Below are 22,060 nucleotides of genomic sequence, written 5' to 3'. Positions count from 1 at the left end.
CCTCCGAATGCTCTGCAGGATCTTCATTGGTTCCCACTGAAACGAGAAAAACAGTCACCCACGCCCTCGTTACCAGCAGGCTGGACTACGGAAACGCCCTCTAAGCAGGAACGTCGGCCAAGCTCCTGAGACAGCTGCAAGGCATCCAGAACGCCTCAGCATGCCTGATCCTCGACATCCCCCGCCGCAGCCACATCACCCCCCCACCTGAGAGACTTGCACTGGCTCCCCATCAACAAGAGGGTCACCTTCAAGCTCCTCCTCCACGCGCACAAAGCTCTCCACAACACCGGCCCAGCATACCGCAACAGGCGGCTCAGCTTCTACACCCCCACCCGCCAGCTCCGCTCCGCAGGCCTCGTCCTCACCACAGTCCCTCGCATCCGAAGAACGACCGCTGGCGGCAGATCCTTCTCCCACCTCACCGCCAAGACCTGGAACACCCTCCCCACAAAACTACGGCAGACCCAAGACCTGGCCTTCAGAAGACTCCTCAAGACTTGGCTCTTCGATCAGTAGCAGCACCCCCCCCCCCCCCCCCCAGCGCCTTGAGACCCTAACGGGTATGTAGTGCGCTTTATAAGTGTACTAATGGATTGATTGATTGATGCAGTAACTCTAAGTAGAGGCACTATTGGGCTTGTTATGGGGGCCCTTTTAACAGGGTCTTAAATCTGAGCATGTGCAAGTTCTCTGGGGCAGATTTACAAGCCCCTCGCGCCACTTTTGCGTCACTTTTCCCATGTAAAAGTGATGCAAAAGTGGCGCAAGGGGCTTGTAAAAATACCCCTCTGTGTTTAGAGGGATTTTTAATGGGATCTCGATGGAACACTTTGTTATACTGAATCTTCGAATGTGTGACGTCACAACAACCACATGTTGCTCCATGAAAATTGTAAGTAGCTCGTGTAGTTCTGTTTTCCTTTATAAACTTCCACTTATAAGATAGGATTCGTAATTGGAAAAACAAAACTATATGTACCAGAATGCAAAGAAAGGAACAGGGCAGGAGCACCTGACATAGGGACGTGATATCTCTACATCCTGGGCCCTTCTTGAGCCATTTGGAGTCTGGATGTTAGAAAGTGACACGTGGGTGGTGCTTTCATGGACAAAATTGAAATAAATTGGGGTCAAGGAACAGGGCTTCTGGCTGAGGAATTATGTGTAATGGAGAGTGATGGATTACTGCAGATAATTACAGATAAGAGGCGGGTGGAGGAAGAGGTCTAAGCGAGAGTGGACTGATCAAGTTTAGAGCTAATGACCAGAACAGGCCAACAACACACACTGCAGTGTTTGTTTCCAAAAGGTCTTTTGGAGTGTCAGGTCAAGACCCTACTTTGAAGGCGCATGGTGAACAATTTGAAAAAATAATAATATAAAAAATTATAGAAACAATAAAATCGAAAATAAAAAAATGTAGATTCATTTGATAACTTAAAAAACATCGCAGAGAGACCAGAAACACCCCCCAGTCGCCCACAAAGCACGCAGGCCAACCTTAACAGAAGTAACAGTCAGACAATGTGTCAACTTTGAAAGATGTGATAAACTCAACCAATAGAAGGCAGCGGATATCGAAGCAGATGCGACCAACAGAAAACAAGCACTGGCAAGGTCAACCGGTTTGGTCTTGGCAAGAGTTTCTTTTTTCTTTTTTAACAATTGCAATATGCAAAAAAAATGGCAACCTGGAAAGAATATAAAGATATAATAGTGGCTCATCAGCCCTGGAACTCCATTTCAGATAGCTGTGCACACGTATTCAGGCAAAATGTCATCACTCACAGTCCAAAACAGCGAATGGCTGAGTTGGGCTGACCTATCATCAATTCTTTATGCTGAAATGAGTGGATGCAAAATATGTATGACACTTGAAGGCACCAATGGATGAAGAGAGCTGAGCGAAAGCCCTAACGTTGTGTCTATATGTGTGCATTCACATTACAATTTTTTGAGGAAAACATAAAGCAGTAAAAAGACACCTAAAATTGTTTCTAGGCTGGGCATAAAAAATACCAGTTAGGGTGTGAGAGGGCAGACAGAGGTAGAGAAGAGAATAGAAAGGTGGCTGAACCCCCATTTTCTTTTTTTAAAAACCTAATAAATAAAAAAACCCTGTGAAAATAAATGTAATTTCTAACTATAAATTCAAACTGTTCTTTTATAGATTTTTATTTCAAATATATATCATACATGCCTGTCCTTCGTGCAGGAAAACTTTCTCTGCTACATCGTTGACCTTTGCAATTTTGGCATAATCAGTAAGACATGGTGTATGGTTGACATAAAATGACAATTCTAGGCAATGTAAAATGAAACACAATTTGAGGAAGCCTTGGCAAATCCAACAGGCATTGCCTTGGTAAACTGAGGCTATGATTATCATTTCTATTTTTTGCAACCATATTGCAAGCATATATACAAAATCAAAAGAAAAACAAAATGCGACCTAAACATCATGGTCAAGTTCCTGCAATAAAAATGTTACATTTCAAAAAGAGTTGTGTTATGATCTACTGTTTGCCTTTCCCCTTTGCCTATGTATCTCTTTCCTACTGCTCAGCCAGAATGAGTGTTGGTGTGCTTGGAGATGTCTGGAATGTTGGATGATTGATGATGTCGTTGAATGCATGGGTGCCTGGTGAGGTTGGGAGTGTCAGTTGGAGTGTGTAGGCTGAGCAGTAGGGAGGCTGCTCCTGGTGGGGCATCACCTGGACTATACATCTTCCAGTATTTATCTGAAGCTGTTATCTCATGAATAAATCTACAACATACTTATATACCACTTGGCTACAGAAGATCTTTTATTTACAAAAAGTTGCCCATTGCGTATAATGTTGCTAGTAAGAGTACTTCATAACAGGCAGCTGACTTAGATCAGGTATAGATACCCATTTTAGTTTTAATGCAAGTCATGAAAATTTGATTCGAATTGATGCAAAAAAAGGTATTGTTGGCTTTCTGTTACTGTCAGGTTAAGACATAGTTAAACACACAAGGGAGGCTAAAAGAAAACTAAAAGAAATGAAGAAGGTAAATAAGAAACATTGGCAATGTAAAATGTTGGCCCACCAGCCTTTTTACAAATTAAGCACTATCATCCACATAAATCAACGATGTGCAGGCACATTTGGGTCAGGTGGGCAGTCACTTTCCCATTTATACTCTTGCCTACCCAACTCATGTGCGCCCGACGTGGGTGATTGATCCTTCTCTGACACTGTCATCGAAGATGTCATGCAAGGTACACCTGGCTCATCCTCGCCTCTTCTACCAAGCCTGATTTGCAAATGGTTCTCCCCAGCTTAAAAACAAATCTGATATCTGACTTATTTACTTGGCTCTCCCTGCCTGCGAGCCTCACATGCGTCTGTGCAAAACATCCCAGCATGACATTTGCAGACCTACCAACTTATGCTCTGCCACCGTGTGTCACACGGCATCGGCCTCCAGCACACGGTCGCCCAGCGAGAAGCCAATATCTCAAGCCAGGGGAAATGAGCTGGAAGCCACTGCATAGATTGGGTGTCCAGGGTGCCTTTGGGGGCATTTAACAGCTGATGTCCTCTGAGGCGTGTGCCTTTTGCCATCCTCTGCAAGCTTTTTTGTGGTAGAAGGATTCGTAGGGGAGAGAAGGCAGAGAAGCATCTGAGATAGTCCGTGTTTTGAGGTCCTGCCCCCTTCAAGCCCCCCCTCCCCCAGCCGCTTAATGGGAAATATTTTTTGAAGTTAGCAGGTATATATTTGACTGATTGCCTCAGTCCTGCCAGCTTTCCAGAAGCACTAGCTTGATGTAAAATCTCTGGGTTTCCTGCTTGGCGAGTCCTCCTGTGGGAATAAAATGCAGCTTAAAAGTGTTATTTTTCTGTAGCAAAAACTGTTTTTATATATAGTATTAAATCTCAAATGCTTTCTATTTTGAAGTACTGTAAACAACAGATGCTGCTCAAGTTACACACATCAGAAGGGGAGAGCTACTTCCTTGGGATTCAAAGTTGTGACTCCCACAAAACCGCATTTAACAGCAGCGAGCGTACAGCTCACTGAGGTATCCTTTTGTCATGTCCAGTGTACAAAGGAATTGCTTTACTCCACGCCTTCTAAAGAGTCCTAACAAAACAAACCTATCCCCTTCATTTTGTCAAGTCATCACCTATGTATGATTATATGCATATATATTTTAGAGCATGGGTTAAGCTTTTTTTTGTTTTAGTTTTTTCTCATCAATATAACATTAAAAAGCTTTCACTGTCAATCAGCTATCTTCTAGGTCCATATTAATTCAGTCGGTCTGTGAAACAACTATTAGCCAGAATGAAAAAGGATCAGGTCACTGCCAACTAATCAGAACAAAAAATAGAAACAGGAAAACAGTCGTGAGGGGAAAGTGCATAGTCTGCCCGGTGTCACACAGTCCATGCCCTGAATGAGGCCTGACCTTTAGTCTCTGTCTGCCCTTGGCTAATGTGAGGTCACTTGTAGTGATGAGCGAGGTGACCTAGCGGGCCTGGCTGCTAATGTCAAAGAGGGCAGAGAAGGGCCAAAACAGGCACATGCCAGCGGTCCTTGGGATCTCTGCCTAAAGTGCAACCAGCCTTTCCAGCCCCCACCCGCACAAAGAGTATTTATTAATTTTGATGTGTTCTTAAGCGCCTACATGCCTCAGTTTGGTAACGACGAACTGTTTGAGCTATTGTAGTCATTCATAAATATGAAAAAGAATAAACTCTTGAAAATACACTAGAAGTCTGCCAAATATCCTTCTTCAAGTGTATATGTGAGGCGGAAGCTAAGTATGAGGCATTAAGGACCTGATTACGAGTTTGGCGGTGTAGCATAGCACCGCCATGCTGGCGGTCCTCTCCCACTCTGCCAAACCTGTGCAACAACCGTCTGTCCCCTTTTCAACTTTAAAAGTCACTGTTGGGCGGGTGGCGTGGCGGTCCCAGGGTGGTGCCTCTTTCAAAGGCGGCGGGGCCTTTCAAAAAGGCACCACAATGGTAACACCACTCAAGGTTCCTGCACGGCATCGACCCGAAAGCTAATGCCATGCAGGAACTGGTGTGCATGCACACAGAGGGCAACATGTTATCCCCCCTGTGTGCATCCACATGAGTAGGAGACACAGGGGGCCCTGTAGGGCAATCTTTGTTTCCTCTCCGCCAAGGTTGACATGAAGGTTAGGAACCTCCATGTCACTGCTGGCAATGAGGAAACTCGTAATATGCCTGGGGGGACTGTGGTGGTCCCACCAAGCATATTGTGGTCTTGAGACCGCCGCACCACCTCCAGTCAGTGGCGGTTTCATTTGCAGTGGAGGTCCCAGGGCGGTCCAACCACCCAACTCTTAATGGGACTGTCAGACGCCGATGCTGCGGTGGCTGGACTGCCACGCTGTTACCCCACAAGTCTGGTGGTCATCGGATTGCCAGACACGTAATAGGGCCCTAAGTGTTGTTGCTTACAAAAACGTTGCACTAGTGCAAAAAATACCTTGGGTAAGTCGGTTTACACCATTTTATCTTTATGCGAAACAGGCAACAAACTGTTTATGCACCGGGGCACACATGGCACTATCTGATTTTACATTGTTTCTGCAGCATGGACATAAATTCTCCAAAATGCCAGGGGTAGCAAAAGTGACATCATACACAATTTGACCGTAATGTCATAGCAGGAAGTTGCATCATATGACCTTTGTTTCTGTATCATCCCAATAAGTGATGTCATATGACCTTAGCTTTGAAGACATCACAAAAATTGACACTGCTGCAGTTCCAGGTCCATAATACCTGCATAGGTAATAGAAGTATACAACACAAATATCTCTGTTATCTACCACCCATATCAGGGTGCTGACAAGGTCTTTGGTAGTGGTTTAACATGATATAATGCTTGTAGAGATGGAGTGAAGTGAGTGAGTCAGACCACTTCTAAAGGTATTCACTGGGTTCTCTCCAGAGAAAAGCTTGAAAAACCTGAGTCAAATAGTTCATTGTAAAGAGCAATTTTCACAAACATTTGCTATGAAGTCATGGGATCTGAAAGGCAACCTTTAAATCTTCAATGTGTGTCAAGCTAATATATACTGATGCTATAAAATGTCCTATGGGTACACCCTGTATGTCAAAAAGTAACACTATTGTGCTGTGTCAGCATGTTGTTATGCCCCCCCATATGCCATGAATGCCCAATTATGCATGTAATTACATGCAGCATGCCAAATGCAGGACTTCATTTATGAGGCCCTTACAGCACTATTGCCCTGCCGGAACGTCACTTTTTTGTCGTTCCAGTGGCACAATGTGCCACTGGCATATTTATAAGGCCACGTAAAGCCATGTTACATGGCTTTTTCATGGCCTTATAATTATGTGCCCATTTCATGCAGAAAACTGCATGAAAGGAGCGTTCAATGGGTGTTGCTGGGGGCATTCCCAACAACATCCATGGCTTTTTGACACTGCCTCACATTTACGAGAAATCATTAGCCTGAGGCAGCGCCAAAAACGTACTCCTCCCCAGGGGAGGGGTAAGGGCAGCACAACGAGGACAAATATCTTTATTTCTCCTAGTTTTTCCTCTTCCTATGTGTGCTGCATTTTGCATCACACATTGAAAGAGGAAAAAGTGTCTTCTGATTGTTTTGTGCAGGAAGGTTTCCCTTCCTGCACAAAAATAATCATCCCTGCAAGGCAGGCATCCTTGTCCCATGGGCAAGGATGTCTGAGAAGTCAATCTCAACACGAGTAAGTTATACATTTCTATGAATAAGATTTAGAGTGTTTCTCCTTCTTGAGATAAGGATCATGCAGCCTTCATTCATGGACAGGAGCGCATGCTCAAGTCAGAGATATTATAACTCTACCCACACCCACAATTTTATTAGGATTTTAGACATTGGTAGAAAATGATCATGAAATCACTGAGGTTACATTCACACTGCTTGAGTGACAAGGTCACGCAGAAAGTTGAGGTAATGGTAAAATATTTGGATGTGGTCCCGTAAATGTGCTTTTGTTTATCTGTTAGGCGTGAAGGAAAAGTAAAAGTCCCAGCACTTTCTGTTAATACTAATACTACAAAAGACAAAGACAATTGTGTGTGAAAACTGCAGTATTGAAGGGCAAAATCAAAGGATAACATCGCCAATATGAGGAAACAGTTAAAATTTGCGGGCTGCAGCTGCCAAAATGGATGCAGCAGCTGTGGAGACTAAAAAATGCCTGGTTCAAGCCAAACTCAGTCAGGCTGTAGCAAAAGTTGGAAGCAAAGCGTCTTGTGATGAGCCAAGCTCCAGTTCTGAAGGTTCAGAGACAGATATTTCTGAAAATCAGCTGATGGTGGAAGACCTCAACGAGACAAGCCTAACTGAGACCACAGATCCGGCGTGTGAAGACAAGCAACTCTATACTGGACAAGAGGCTCTTGTGTCTGGAAAAAACGCAAGAGGTAAAGAATTCCAGAGATTTTCCGCTTTTTGTCAAGAAGAATCTTCTACCTCTATCCCCTCAAGTTTCCTCTCAGTCAACCCAAAGTTTATCAGGCGTTCTAACTGCCAAGCTTCCAGTAAGTACAGCATCGCTACCTAATCAACCGTCTCCCCATCTCCTTCCTCTATAACTATTTCATCTTAGCCTGCTTCTTCTTTTTTCCCTACTGAAGGATTAAATTAAGTTTTGATAATAGGAGATTAATTGTCTGATAAAAGTGGCCCGCTCTCATTCAAACCAGTCCACGGGCTGTGGTTGCTCAGCCGTCTCCGCTCTTTAACAGTAAAACTTAAACTCTACACCAATGCAAGGGATCTTTTCAGGCGCGGGCTCAGCCACAGATACAGACACAGATACATTAAAAAAACTTTAACTTTGATAAAGGTGAAAGCTCTACCTGCTTTAACAAAGAAGAACATTCAAGGCAATGGCAGTATAGAGTAAGCAGTTTTGCTAGTATTAAAAGGCAAACATGGGCCGCAGCCAGGAACGGGGGAACGTGATGTAGATGATCAAAATGATATCACCAATACACACCAGATCGGCAACAAGACCATGCTTAATTTAATACTTCAAGAGATTTGTGACATGAAAAAATCTCAAGAAGTTGAGATAGCAGTGCTTCATATACACCTGGGGAAAATTGAAGAGGCGGTGGCAAGCTTTCCCATCAGAAGTCAGGAAGCTGAATCCAGGATATCACATCTAGAGGATCAAATGAATTCTATGCTTCAGCAAGTAAATTCAGCGGCTCATTATAAAATAAATTTAGAAAATAAAATTGAAGAACTTGAAAATCATTCACGTCGTGCAAACCTCTGAATTGTTGGGGTCCCGGAGGGGTCCGAAGGTGCCCATACGCTTCAATGGGTGGAGACATTTATAAGCAAAAAGTGATTCCAGACTTCTCGGTTGATCTAACAGTGACCCGGGCACATCGTGTACCAGCTCACCTTCCACCCAATATGAAGTTTCCTCGCACAGTCGTGGTCAATTTTGCGGACTTTCGCGTGAAGGAGAAGATGTTGTCTAAAGCAATTCAGTTGAGACAGTTTGACATAAACGATGGGACTAAATGTAGAATTTTTTAGGACAGGTCTGTTGAAGCTGCACGAAGACGCAAGGAGTTTGTAAAATTACTATATCTTTTTAAAGCTCATGGAGCTCAAGCCACCATTGTGCAGCAGTCCAAACTAAAAGTTCTTGTGCAGGGGAAGTTTCATATGTGCTCACGAATTGAGGAGGCCCAGGAATTGTTGAAAGTAATTTCAGTACGGAAGTAATCCTAGATTGATATTTTCTGGGCAGGGGACTACGATGTGTTTTCTTTTTTAAAATTATTTTTTTTCTTTTTGTTTTCTCCTCTTTTTTGGTTTTTCCTTTCGCTGCTCCACTCTGAGGGGGGAGGGTAGGTCACTTCAGGTGCAGTACCAGGGCACCACTAAGTTAGTCTAGGGAGGGGGTAATGTGGATAGCGGGGCAGCCCACATTTCCAAGGGGAAGTGGACATCATGGGGTGGGAGCCTGTGGCTTTAGGGTGGGGGGTTGGTGGGGCAAACAAAAAAGAGCAGTAGCAAGCAGAGAAATCAAGCATTGAGTAGAAATATTGACTGTAAAAATTGTTGTTCTCTACCAGTAGAATGAGTACAATTAAAAAATAGTTTCATTAAATGTTAACAGGATATGAATAGACAGAAATATGAAGGTTTAATTAGGTGGCTCCTTACGTTAAAACCTCAAATTCTTTTTTTCCAAGAAACTCATTTGAAAACCAACTCACCAAAATTATTTATATCGGGAATGTTTTCTGATACTTTTTTTGCTTCCGCAAATTAGATTTGTATTTTTTACAAGTACAACAGGATCCCCAAGGGAGGTGGATCTGTGTCCAGGCTAAAATTATTAATCAGGTTCTCAACCTTATTAACTACTACGGGCCTATAACAGAGAAGGCATCCACACTACTGACTATTTATAAGCTTCTGATAGGGGTCCCTGGCCAAATCGTGTTAGGGGGAGATTTTTATTTTATACAGGTCCTCAAAACCGATACATCTAACACGAATAAGAAACAATTGAAACCAAAGACAAAAAAGTGTTAGATGCTGTGATTGAGGACCTCCAGGTAATTGACCCATGGCGATTGTTAAATCAGAATGCCCGGGAATACACTTGTCGTTCCCGCCAATATCAGACAGCTTCACAAATCAATTTTCTATTGATTTCACTTTCTTGTGTCATCACAGCTGCAGCAATAGGTGCAAATACTTTTTCTGATCACTCTTATGTTAAGGTCGACGTAGAATTTGGGGCTCAAAAGAGGAGTAGGTCCAGGTGGCAGATGGACCGTCTTCTTCTTCAAGATCTTTTGTGGCTTGTACAGTTTAGGGAGTGGATTTAAGAATACTTTAACATTAATGAAGTAACGGCGGATATTTTCTCTGTTTGGGATGGTTTTAAAGCTGCGGCCCAAGGTCAGATGATAGCTGTATCAGCGGGAAAAGCTAGGGAATGACTAGGAAAAATTGCAGAGCTTCAGCGATCTCTCGAAAGTGTTTCTAAATCGTTAACTTCCTCATCACGAGGCCAGTAAGAAGAGGCAAAAAAGGCATTGAGAGATTATTTTGTTCTTGAAGAAATTAATAGTTCCCAGACCTACTTACAAAAGGATTACGAAGAAAGTCAAATGGTGGGGAAAATGCTGGATAGGTCAACTAAGGCTCAACAGGAAGCAGCCTGTATTCTGGAAATAATAGATTCAAAACTAATCGTATTGGTAACTGAGAGAGTTGATATTGCTCGGGTCTTTGTTGAGCACTACCAACAATTCTTATTCTACAAAATATTCGATCAGCATGGATGCAATCCATGAATATTTTACTGAAGTACGATTACCTAAGATATTGCAGAATGCAGCTACTCACTTACAAAATGAAATCACTGGACCAGAGATTACAGCAGTTATAAAATCATTGGCAGGGGCAAAAGCTTATGGGGAAGAAGGAATTACTATCAAATTTTATAAAAATCTGGCTAAAGATCTGATGCCATTTCTCATGAAAATTTTAATTATATCAAAGCTGGTGGTTCAGTTTTTCGGAGTTCAAGAGGGTGATCTTAGTCAGTTTTATAAAAAAGGGTAAACCACCAAACAATGTGAATTCTTTCAGACCGATTAGCCTTTTGAACACCGACTACAAAATCATGATGAAGATTTGGGCACAGTGTTTTACTCATTTGGCAAAGGAAGTAATTCACACCGATCAAACAGGTTTTGTTGCCAGGCGTAGTATGTCCTCAAATACAGGCTATTTGATAGAAGCGCTATGTTATTTTAACGTCAATAAGACACCAGCCTGCATAACGATGGTCGATGCAAAAAAAGCCTTTGATTTAGTTAACTGGAATGCTTTATTTTTTGGGCTTCAATGGTTTGAGTTTCCGGCTCAAGTAATTTTAATGTTACAAAATATCTATCAAGGGGCGCAGGATCAGTTAGTAATTAATGGCAATCAAATAGGGTGTGTTGAAATCAACTGGGGGACCAGGCAAGGCAGCCCCCTTTCACCCCTTTTGTTCACGTTTTTTATAGAACCAATAGCAATAAAATACGTACTAATCTCAGTATAAAAGCTCCAATTGGCGGCATGGCAAAATTACAACTATTTGCTGATGATGCCATTCTGTATTTGTCTCCCGACAAACCAAACATAGAACTGATTTTGACGGAATTTAAAAAATACGAATCAATTGGGGGATACAAAATCAATCCCAGCAAACCGAGATTATAATTCTAAATACGGGGGCTGAGTTTTTGCCTGAGAATCTGTAACAGCAGGTTTTTAAAACTGATCCCATACGTTATTTGGAGATTTTCATCACAGCACAATATGGTCAGTTGGCGAAACTAAACTATGAGGCCACCAGCACCAAAATTCAGAAATTACTCAAAAATGGGCCAGCCTTCCGTTAACCCTGATAGGCCGAGTGGCACTCATTAAGATATCTATATTACCTTTATTGATATTTCTTTTTTCTAATATCCCAATCAAGATGAATCTCAGTTATTTCAAAGGAATCGATTCTATGATTAGATCCTTTATTTGGAAGAAAAAGGCTGCTAGAGTCAAATTCCCGGTTTTACAATTAGATTCTCAAAAAAAAAAAAAGCGAGGTCTCGATAGTCTAACTGAATTTACCTTTAATGCATCATCCGTTAGTAGCATTTGACCCTAAGGAGGCTGAGATGGCTTTAAGCCTAGCACAAGTTGGTAAAGCCCCCGGAATGGACTGTGTCCCGGCAGACCTATTTAAATATGATCATCATAATTGGGCTCAGTATATTACAATATTGGCTTACGCCATTGCCAGAGGGGCCAGGGTACCACATACATGGAGAGGGGCGGAGATTTTGCCGGTCTTTAAAAAAGGTGATCGCTCATCTCCAGGGAATTATCGTCCCATAAGCCTTATAGAAGCCGTGCAGAAGGTAATTGCAACAATGGTCTTGGCGAGAATTCAGACCTGGATGATTACAGAAAACATCTTATCCCCGATGCAGGCGGGTTTCAGATCGTGTACTAGCACGATAGATCAGGTGTTAAGATTCATCATGATTTATTGGAAGGTTGTGTTTTTAGGAGGAGGGACTTTATATGCAGCGTTTGTGGACCTCAAATCCGCATTTGATCTTGTACAGAGAGAGAAGATGTGGGTAGTACTAAAGAAAATGGGCATGCCTCCTGAATTACTGGATATAACTAAAAGGTTGCACGAGAACAACTTTGCAAAAGTAAGATGGGGTAGGTGGGGTCAAGTAACAGAGCCCTTTTCGGTCACTCGTGGGGTATGGCAGGGCTGTGTCCTTGCTCCCACCTTATTTCTTCTATTTATCAACCAAGTAGTACGTTACTTTGAAGATACCCCCACAGATGCCCCAGTCTTAGGAGGCAGAAAATTCCCCTTATTAATTTTCGCTGATGATACTCTGATTTTGGCTAAAACCCAATCAGGGTTACAGTCTGCAATTAACAAGTTCATGGGTTTCTGTAAAGATAATGATTTGGATATAAACGTCTCTAAAACGAAATTCATGGTACTAACGAAAAATAAGCCACACTCTAGCCATGTCTGTATGAATGGTACTGAACTTGAACAGGTGAATGTAATGACCTATCTGGGTATAGTACTTGATTATAGATTGCGGTGGAAGCCCCAGATTGAACCTTTATGCCTTAAATCTACCCGCTTAACGGGATGCTTGGTAAAGGAACAAAGCTGCTCCACACAAAAAGGATTACACCGGCAATCAAAATATACAATGCCAAAATTAGATCTGCAATCCTTTATGGAGCTGATTTATGGGGTCATGTGGACCTGGCTCCCCTGGATAAAATACAAAATAGGTTTTTGCGGGGTTTGGTTAGCCTTCCACAATCTACACCGACTTTTCCCCTTCTTTCTGATATGGGATGCTATCCTCTTAAGGATTTGGCACGATATAGGATGGTTGCATTGTGACGTCGTATTTGGTCCACACCCGAATTGATCTTGTTTGCCAATGGAATCATGGATATAAGATCAATTATGGGGTCCAGAAACCTCCCCTGGTTTCAGGTTATTAAATCCACTCTATTAGATATGGGCCTGAACAAGCAATGGTCTGATCCGAGCAATACTGACTTCCCATCAAAACAAGAATTCAAATTATTGTATTGGGCGACTGTAAAAGCTAAATATGTTAAACTATCCCAGCTAGCCAATCTAACAGGAGTGTTCTTGAGCCATAAAATAGATTTTCGTCTAGAGCCTTACTGGGATATTATTACTAAAAGTATGGATCGAAAAAGTTATCATCAATTTAGAATAGGCGCACTGCCAGTTAGAACATTTACACACAAATGGTCTGGTCAATCAACGGTGTCTTGCCCCTGGTGTGAGGACCAAAAAGAATCTTTGGGTCATATCTTTTTTGCCTGCCAGGCCTATATAGCCCCCCGCAAGAAATGGCTTACTCCAATCTGTAAAAGATTAAAGGCAAGAGGGAGTGGTGGATTTTGAGAACAAATACCACTGAATATTTAATCATAGGAGTGGCTAAATTTCTAGGTTGGGTATGGGCTCTTAGAGCAAGACACCCTTCTCTTAGATAACTGGTCGTTATACTCCCCACCTCTTTCCTTCCTTTTATCATGTATGATTCTGTACGTCTTTAAAGAATATTTAATCCTTTTTTATTGTATAAAGTGATGATATAATTGTGAATGTTAATGTAATTTTATATCGTTTATGTATTTTTAGTAGTATTGATTATGTTGTCTTTTATGATTTTATCAAATCGAAATAAAGACGTATGAACTGAAAAAAAAATAGATTCTCAATTGGGTGGTTTAGCACTTCCGAATATTCGTTTATATTATGATTTTGTATTTTTTTACTTCACAGCTTATTATCTAAATCTAAACGGATAGACACTTTTTTTATTAACAAGATGGTTCAAGAAGCTTGAACTCAAATTCCCCCATTTCTTTAAACTGCTAAACTTCCCCAAAAAAACCTAGGTATAAAACGCTTTTGGGCTTCTCGAATAGACTTTGTTCTGTTTGTAAACAGAGTGGATTTGCTGGTTTTTACTCCTTAAAACTAAATGAGTGTAGAGAGTTGGGCCTTCATTTTCATTCAGTTCAGTTGAAAATCTGTGCATGATGCTGGCTTGGGGGTAGTCTATCAGCTTATTATTCAGGGGAGGATGATTACATGGGAAGAAGTCCAGGCCAGATGGTATGGTTGTAATAAGCTTGCATTCTTTGAATTTATTCAAATAGTTAAATTCCTTAAGAAACATATTTTTTTACTTAATAGTTCCCCCTTGAAGGCAGCTATTGCTTTATATACCTCCAATATGAGTGGGGTCGGCAATTGGTATCGTTTAATACGAACACAAGATGAATCTCCTCTGGTCTTAAAGTTTTTGCAGAAAGTCGCTTCTGAAACCCAATGTGTTTTTCCCTTCAAGATTGGCATAAAATTTCTACCACAGCAAATAAGACTCTTAGAGCGACAAATTATAAAATAATGGCTTTTCACACACTGGATGGCTTACTATACTCAAAAGGCTCTAAATAAAATGTACCCTGAGGTGGAAAATAGGTGCTTTTGTTGTTGCGCCCTATCGGAAGGGGGTTGGAGGCATATATTTTTCTCGTGTCCTAAATTGGAAGTGTTTCCGGAGAAAATATTTGGGTATTTTAGTCAAGTGAATAAAAAATCGTGTGATCCAATAGCAGAAGCGGTCCTGTTTGGTATAACTACTAGGGAAAGCTGGTTGCTCGTTCTTTAATTTTAAAAAATTGGAGATCACAGGAAGTTCCTGTGTTTGAGAAATGGTTTAATAAAATGTTAAATACAAATAAATGCGAGGAAGCCTATGCTAAACGAATGGGGGAAACCCCCCAAAAAAAATTGGACTTGGAAATATCTTGTACAATGTTAAATGGAGGCTCGATAAAAATTCTGACTTTACCTACTGTTACATATATTGGAGTAGGAATAGTAAGTCTAACCCGTTTGAAGTCCAAAACTTTCCCTGATTTAGCTTATGTGGGGTAGGAATAGTAAATCTAAAACCTCCAAAGGCAAATAGTTTCCCATCTGTTGTTTAGATTGGAGTGGGAACAAAAAACCAAACCTTTCCAAAGTCCACCACATTCCCTGCTTTTGCTTAAATTGGAGTTAGACTATTAAGTCTGGCTCCATTGAAAACCAACACTTCTGCTTGTGCTGTATATTTTTGATTGCTGTTGTTTTTTCATTAGTTTTCCAATATTTATATTATCTATAAGGAAAAGAATAGTATTTTATATTTTTACATTTGTTTTCATATTTATTTTAAGTTTTAAGTGTGGTATATTTGTTAATGCTTAATTATTTATGCTTTTTAATTTTAATATTTTAAGTCATTGTTAATTATTCTAATGTATTTTATATTGTTTATATATATTGTTATTATATTTGAAAAAATATATGTATAGTTATTATTAAATAAACCTGTTTTGATTATTAATTTTATATTTAAACGAACTATCATGTATGTTTTATTATGAATAGTGTAATCATATGAATATTTTGATATTTTAACTATGTTACAGATAATGGTCGCTATAAAAACGTTTGGATATACTTAACTTTTTTGGCAATGTGCTGTTCCACAATATTTGTGATTCAATACTTTCGAAGTTTTCTTACAAAGCATGCAAACTTTATATTTTTGTAGACAATATGTTTGACTTGATATTCTTGTGTCAGGATAGTTTTGTTCTTGATAGTCTGTCAGAGAACCACAGTTGGACAAGAGAGAAAACATAATGACTGTAGAACCACGAGTACTTCTGCCAGTGCCAGATTAAGCACCCTTTGATGAAGCATGCCACACTACGCTGGTTAGAGCGAGGTCTTTAAACACCCATTGTATTTCTGCGTGGTCAGATAGAAGTACAATGACCTGCATATCTCACCCATTGACGGAATGAGTTATATGTGCTAATATACAAGATCCTCTTTATTGTTTGCACTTATATATTTGGTAGTATGTAAAACGGCCATATAAAGTAAAATCCCTCTTAAGATCTGTTTAAGAGCAATGGGGTATTGCTTGCAGTGACGCTAATTCTGGCCGACATCTCTGCAATGAATTCCTGCAATAGGGAGTTATACCCGCACAGAATGGGGAATAACTGTGTGAAATCAAACTTCCAGACTGAATTCCACATGAAATTCTAGTTTCCTTGGAGTTTAGTATAGTCATTCGCTACTTGCTTTAGGGAGGTGGAAAATGTTTGTGAGGGTACCTGTGTGGGGTAGGGCGAGGAAGATGTTTGGGACAGGAGGCAAGGGGAAAATATGACATCACCTGGCAGCGTTCCTGAGCTGAAGATCAGGTGGGGGGCCAGAAAAAAGGATTCAGGCTGCAATACAGCCTCTCTCAAAGCAATTTTACAAGGTGACATTTCTGGCCAGTAATATCGAGTCCAGTGTTACCGCATGTAGAAAATCCAGGTGCTGCAAATTCAGTAAACATATAATTGTGCAGAGCAGACTTCCACACAGGAATTTAATTCTACACAACTTGTGATCAAGGCGTTAGTGTGGTAAAATAGAGGGGGATATGTGCAATGAAGTGGCAGAGCGTGTCGTTAGCATCCTGGGATTAACGACACGCTCCGCCACCTCGGAAACGCAAGGCTGCACCATATTTACAAGAATGCGGTGCAGCCTTGCGTTTTCCCTGCAATGGCGCTAAGTTTAACAACTTAGCGCCAATGCAGGCACCCTTGCACCAGAATGCAAGAATGTGTGTGTGCAGGGGAGGATTGGTTATGTGTAGGAATGTGTCCCTTCCTGCAAATAAACAATCCTAAAATGACATTTTGTAACTTTCATATGTGCTGCTTCATGCAGCACACATGGAAGTTACAAAATGTCATTTTTTTAAAGGTTTTTTTATGTGCAGGAAGGGACACCTTCCTGTTCATAAACAAACTGGCATTTTGCTTTTTCCATGTGTGCTGCACAGGGCAGCACACATTGTAAGAGCAAAAACGAGGAGAAATAATGCATTTCTCCTCATTTCGCCAATTTAAGACCAGGATTTTCCTGATCTTTTGGCGCTGCCTCCTATGTATGCCACCCTAGTACATAGGGGGCAGCATCAAATACAATGGGTGTTGCGGTGGAACACCCACCACAACACTCACTGCACGCCCCTTTCTCGCTAAACATAGCGTGAAAGGGTGCCTTATGTACAAGGCAGCGTTAAGCCACGTTAAGTCCATCACCACCCCTTGTTGTAAATAATTTTGTCCACCCTAAGCGTGGTAGGGTATACTCAGATGTGAGTCCCTTGCTCATTGCACCATCAGGATTCAAGCAAGCCGGGCCGAAGACGCCTGAAATGGCAGAAACCGGTCCCCGGAAGCTTGTTTCCTTCCCAGTGTAAGAATTGGCTTTTGTAGTCTGGTCTGCCCTGTTCCCATGATGCACTGGGCCAGGGACAGACTAATTTGCATACAGCCAGGTTCTGAAACTGGGATGGTGCAATGAGCTAAAAAACGGTGTTGGATCTAGCCCTGATCTCTTGACTGGGTGAGAGTACTCTGCTTAATTCAGAGACTCTGTCCATCACCACCCCTTGTTGTAAATAATTTTGTCCACCCTAAGCGTGGTAGGGTATACTCAGATGTGAGTCCCTTGCTCATTGCACCATCAGGATTTAAGCAAGCCGGGCCGAAGACGCCTGAAATGGCAGAAACCGGTCCCCGGAAGCTTGTTTCCTTCCCAGTGTAAGAATTGGCTTTTGTAGTCTGGTCTGCCCTGTTCCCATGATGCACTGGGCCAGGGACAGACTAATTTGCATACAGCCAGGTTCTGAAACTGGGATGGTGCAATGAGCTAAAAAACGGTGTTGGATCTAGCCCTGATCTCTTGACTGGGTGAGAGTACTCTGCTTAATTCAGAGACTCTGTCCATCACCACCCCTTGTTGTAAATAATTTTGTCCACCCTAAGCGTGGTAGGGTATACTCAGATGTGAGTCCCTTGCTCATTGCACCATCAGGATTCAAGCAAGCCGGGCCGAAGACGCCTGAAATGGCAGAAACCGGTCCCCGGAAGCTTGTTTCCTTCCCAGTGTAAGAATTGGCTTTTGTAGTCTGGTCTGCCCTGTTCCCATGATGCACTGGGCCAGGGACAGACTAATTTGCATACAGCCAGGTTCTGAAACTGGGATGGTGCAATGAGCTAAAAAACGGTGTTGGATCTAGCCCTGATCTCTTGACTGGGTGAGAGTACTCTGCTTAATTCAGAGACTCTGTCCATCACCACCCCTTGTTGTAAATAATTTTGTCCACCCTAAGCGTGGTAGGGTATACTCAGATGTGAGTCCCTTGCTCATTGCACCATCAGGATTCAAGCAAGCCGGGCCGAAGACGCCTGAAATGGCAGAAACCGGTCCCCGGAAGCTTGTTTCCTTCCCAGTGTAAGAATTGGCTTTTGTAGTCTGGTCTGCCCTGTTCCCATGATGCACTGGGCCAGGGACAGACTAATTTGCATACAGCCAGGTTCTGAAACTGGGATGGTGCAATGAGCTAAAAAACGGTGTTGGATCTAGCCCTGATCTCTTGACTGGGTGAGAGTACTCTGCTTAATTCAGAGACTCTGTCCATCACCACCCCTTGTTGTAAATAGCCTTGTACATAAGGCAACGACCCTATTGCCACAGGAACGTCACAAAAAGTGGCCTTCCTGTGGCGATAGGGGGTTGTACATATGCCCCAGAACACCTTGCCTCAACGCATACCTATTCAGAAACGGGGAGAATGTTTTGGAAAAAAAGAAAAAATACTCGTAACCACTTAAACAGCTGGGGTTTAGTATTTCTTTCAAGCTGTACGTGCTTTCTTGCCTCGTGTCACAAGGCTTCTTTTTCCGTTTCCCCGCCTGCAGGCCGGTAAGATCATCCTGCTGTACCGGAAGCAGCCGAGCAGCATTCTGAAACGGTTCGTGGTGTGGGCCCTACTTCTGGTGAGTAGCATAAAACTGACGTGCAGTGATGAATACATTACCATAGATGCTGACTCCTTCGTTTCCATTAGTGCTGGTCGTAAACCTCTTGTATTCCTGGAAACACATCTGTGTGTGTTTAAAATGGCGCGAGGAGCCGATGCTGCACACCACACCTCATAGCTGCTTGGAGTTGGTACCTCCCTTAATGTATTTGCACTTAGGATCACATTTACTTTTGCATTAACCAACACAAGCCATTACTAAACACTTAGCAACTCTATTAACCATAGACAGCCCAACAACATACCCAACCTATCAATCGAGTGCCCAGAACCGTATAAAAGGGCATCCATATTAACAAAGTACAGCAGTGCAATACTAATGATAGAAGACACTGTACAAATGATGATAACATAATATTAATCATAACTGTAGGGTTTGGCTGCCTACATCTGCACACCTCCTCAAAGGGCAGATGATGCTGTGAGGTAATCTAAAGAGGGTAACAGGCTCTCATTTAAGTGGATAGATGGCCTGGATTTCGATGTTTTAACCCGTTGGCTGCTGCCGTCGGCCAACGGTCGTCACGAGCACTACCTCGGTAGTGCTGCGCACGTCCGTTGGCCGACGCGGCCCACCCGTTTCTTCGAACGTTCCGCACTGGGGCGGAACGTTCAAAGCAGCCAACGAGTTAACCACCCCAGAAATATGTCTTTGTGTGGAAAGTTGTACATCAATATTTATTTTACCTTTAGAATTAAGGTCTTCCAATTTACCAGCTGTTTATACTGGAAAGGCATCATACTTATTTGGACTCGGAATAAAATCATCCCAACAAAATGTCCCATTTGAGTATAAATATCATTACAAACATAACTAATCTCATTTTATGTTCAGGGTAAATCAACATTAACCCCTCCATGCTCGTGACGGAACCGTTCCGTCACGAGCCTCGGGTGGGCTGTGCTGGTGACGGAACTGTTCCGTCACGGCCCGCTCGCAGCGCCTGCGCGGCGCGAATTCCGCGCTGATGTTCTAAAGAGCGGGCGGGGCCGTGACGGAACCGTTCCGTCACAAGCACAGCTCACCCGCGGGCCGTGACGGAGTGGTTCCGTCACGAGTACGGGAGCGCCGCGCAGCCCAGCCTCCCCCTTAGCGCTGCGGCGGAATAGCCGCCGCAGCGAAGGGGTTAAATTGAAGAATGGCACAACAAATACATTGTAGGGTTGTTTACAATCCCAGATAGGCAGAACAATTAAAAAAGTATTCCGATTTTTCCAGTTTTTCACTCAGTTTAGGTGTCATCCCATATGTGCCCTTAACTCTTAAAGCATGCACAACAGCCGTTTCCAAGCCGGTATCAATATATGAAGAACCACAGTATGAAGCATTATTACTTATGTTGAAGCTATCTTTGATAATCTGCTAAAATAAAAGATAAAGGGCCTCATTTGAATTTCGGTTGGAAAGCCTCCGATCGCTGGTCGGAGGCTTTCCAACTGACATGCATGGTTTAAACTCCTACCGCCTTATTACAAAGAAGACAGTCAGATTTTAAACCGGTTGGTCAACCCAACTGGCTTTCGACAGACTTGAGGAGCCCGTCTGCCAGTTGGACACCGATCATAATCTCTAACTGATGGCGTTTTGCCGGCGGGATTATGATGTCAGTTTACAACATGCTTTCCATGTCGGGCTTTCCAACATGGAAAGCCTGTCGGAAAGCGACTTTTGGGGCCCCTAGCAAGTCCCCATTCCTTCTGTGGCTCCTGGTTGTTGTGCAGGGGGCACCTGTAAATCCCTGACAGTAACTCACATTTCTCTATAGGAGCTAGTAGTGCTGCCGGTTACCGACTGCCGCACAAGCTCCCATAGGGAGATGGGAGTTTGCGACTGCACCATGTGCGGGCGCCTCGTAATTGCAGTTTCAGACTGCCGACCCAAGGTCGGTCGGATCCGAAACTGCAGAGTTGTCAGTCGGAAGCAACTCCGACTGACATCATAATCAGGCCCAAAGTGCGCACGCTGGATTGGGGGCGATGTTATCCTCAAAAGTACCTGAGGTATTGTGCCCCAATAGATCATAATGGTCAATAAATGAAATAGCATAATCAAAAAATAAGCCTTCTTGAGATAGCAACATATTTGAAGCCATGTAGGTTTATTAAATAATTAAACATTATAGAAAGCAATAATGATGGAAAGTCGGTCAATAATAATCAGGCATGTTGCATTGATGCAGCATGAGTAGGTTTAAAGCCTCCTAGAGCAAAATTCAAGGATAATAGAAAAATCTCTCAAAGACAGGCAAAGCAAATCACAGAATTGTAAAGCAAGTCTGACTTCCTAGCTGGAGAGAGAAGGTTCTGACTTTGCTTCAGAACAACCTCCCTTTTATAAGAAAATACACAGTTAAGATCACAAAGTCCGCATAAGGTGATCAAAGTGTTACATAGGTTCAACCAATCTTTGTACAGAATAAAAAGCAACATTACCAAATGCCATCCCCTAAATGAGTAATAATGAGTCCCCTTATGACCTAATTTAATCGAATGTGACAGTACAAATTCTGTTAGAGGCAAACCATGCTGAACTTCTCAAATGAATAGGTCCTCTGAGTCTCGGGCAGGAAGAATGGATGAACCTTGAACGTTTACATTTGGAAGGACGGCTGAGTTCACCAAGTACAACACATCACTTAACTTGTCTCACAAAGCCTTTCACTTGTGCAAATTTTGATGCATGTACGGAGAGAAGAAATGAAAAAACGCAGTCACATGTTAAATTCAAGATGGAGTCGAGGTCTAATGCGGCTAAGGTAAAAAATCTATTTCTGGAGTGTGCAGTATCAGAGTCATAAGCATAATGTTGCAGCTGCAGAGGCATGCACACCTGTGCCTCGTTTCCACAGGCGTCTGAGTCAGTTGTTAGTATACCATCTGACTACGCAGCTGAGGTTGTCCACTAAATGGATGGGAGTTGTATGTCACAATATTGAGGACA

General features: G+C 42.4%; 1 protein-coding gene across 1 annotated transcript in view; it reads left to right on the top strand.

The window, feature by feature from the left end:
* LOC144754754 (heparan-alpha-glucosaminide N-acetyltransferase-like) overlaps nt 1-22,060 on the top strand; it is a 1,466,120-nt gene that overhangs the window by 1,222,153 nt on the left and 221,907 nt on the right. Inside the window, exon 15 of the mRNA XM_078642945.1 lies at nt 18,998-19,075. Coding sequence (XP_078499071.1) covers nt 18,998-19,075 — 78 coding nt within the window. The remainder of the gene's footprint in view (nt 1-18,997; nt 19,076-22,060) is intronic.

The sequence above is a fragment of the Lissotriton helveticus genome, chromosome 5_1 (assembly GCF_964261635.1).
Source record: "Lissotriton helveticus chromosome 5_1, aLisHel1.1, whole genome shotgun sequence".
Lineage (NCBI taxonomy): Eukaryota > Metazoa > Chordata > Amphibia > Caudata > Salamandridae > Lissotriton > Lissotriton helveticus.
The sequence above is the reverse complement of the archived record's forward strand: the minus strand, read 5'-3'. Positions and strand labels throughout refer to the sequence as shown.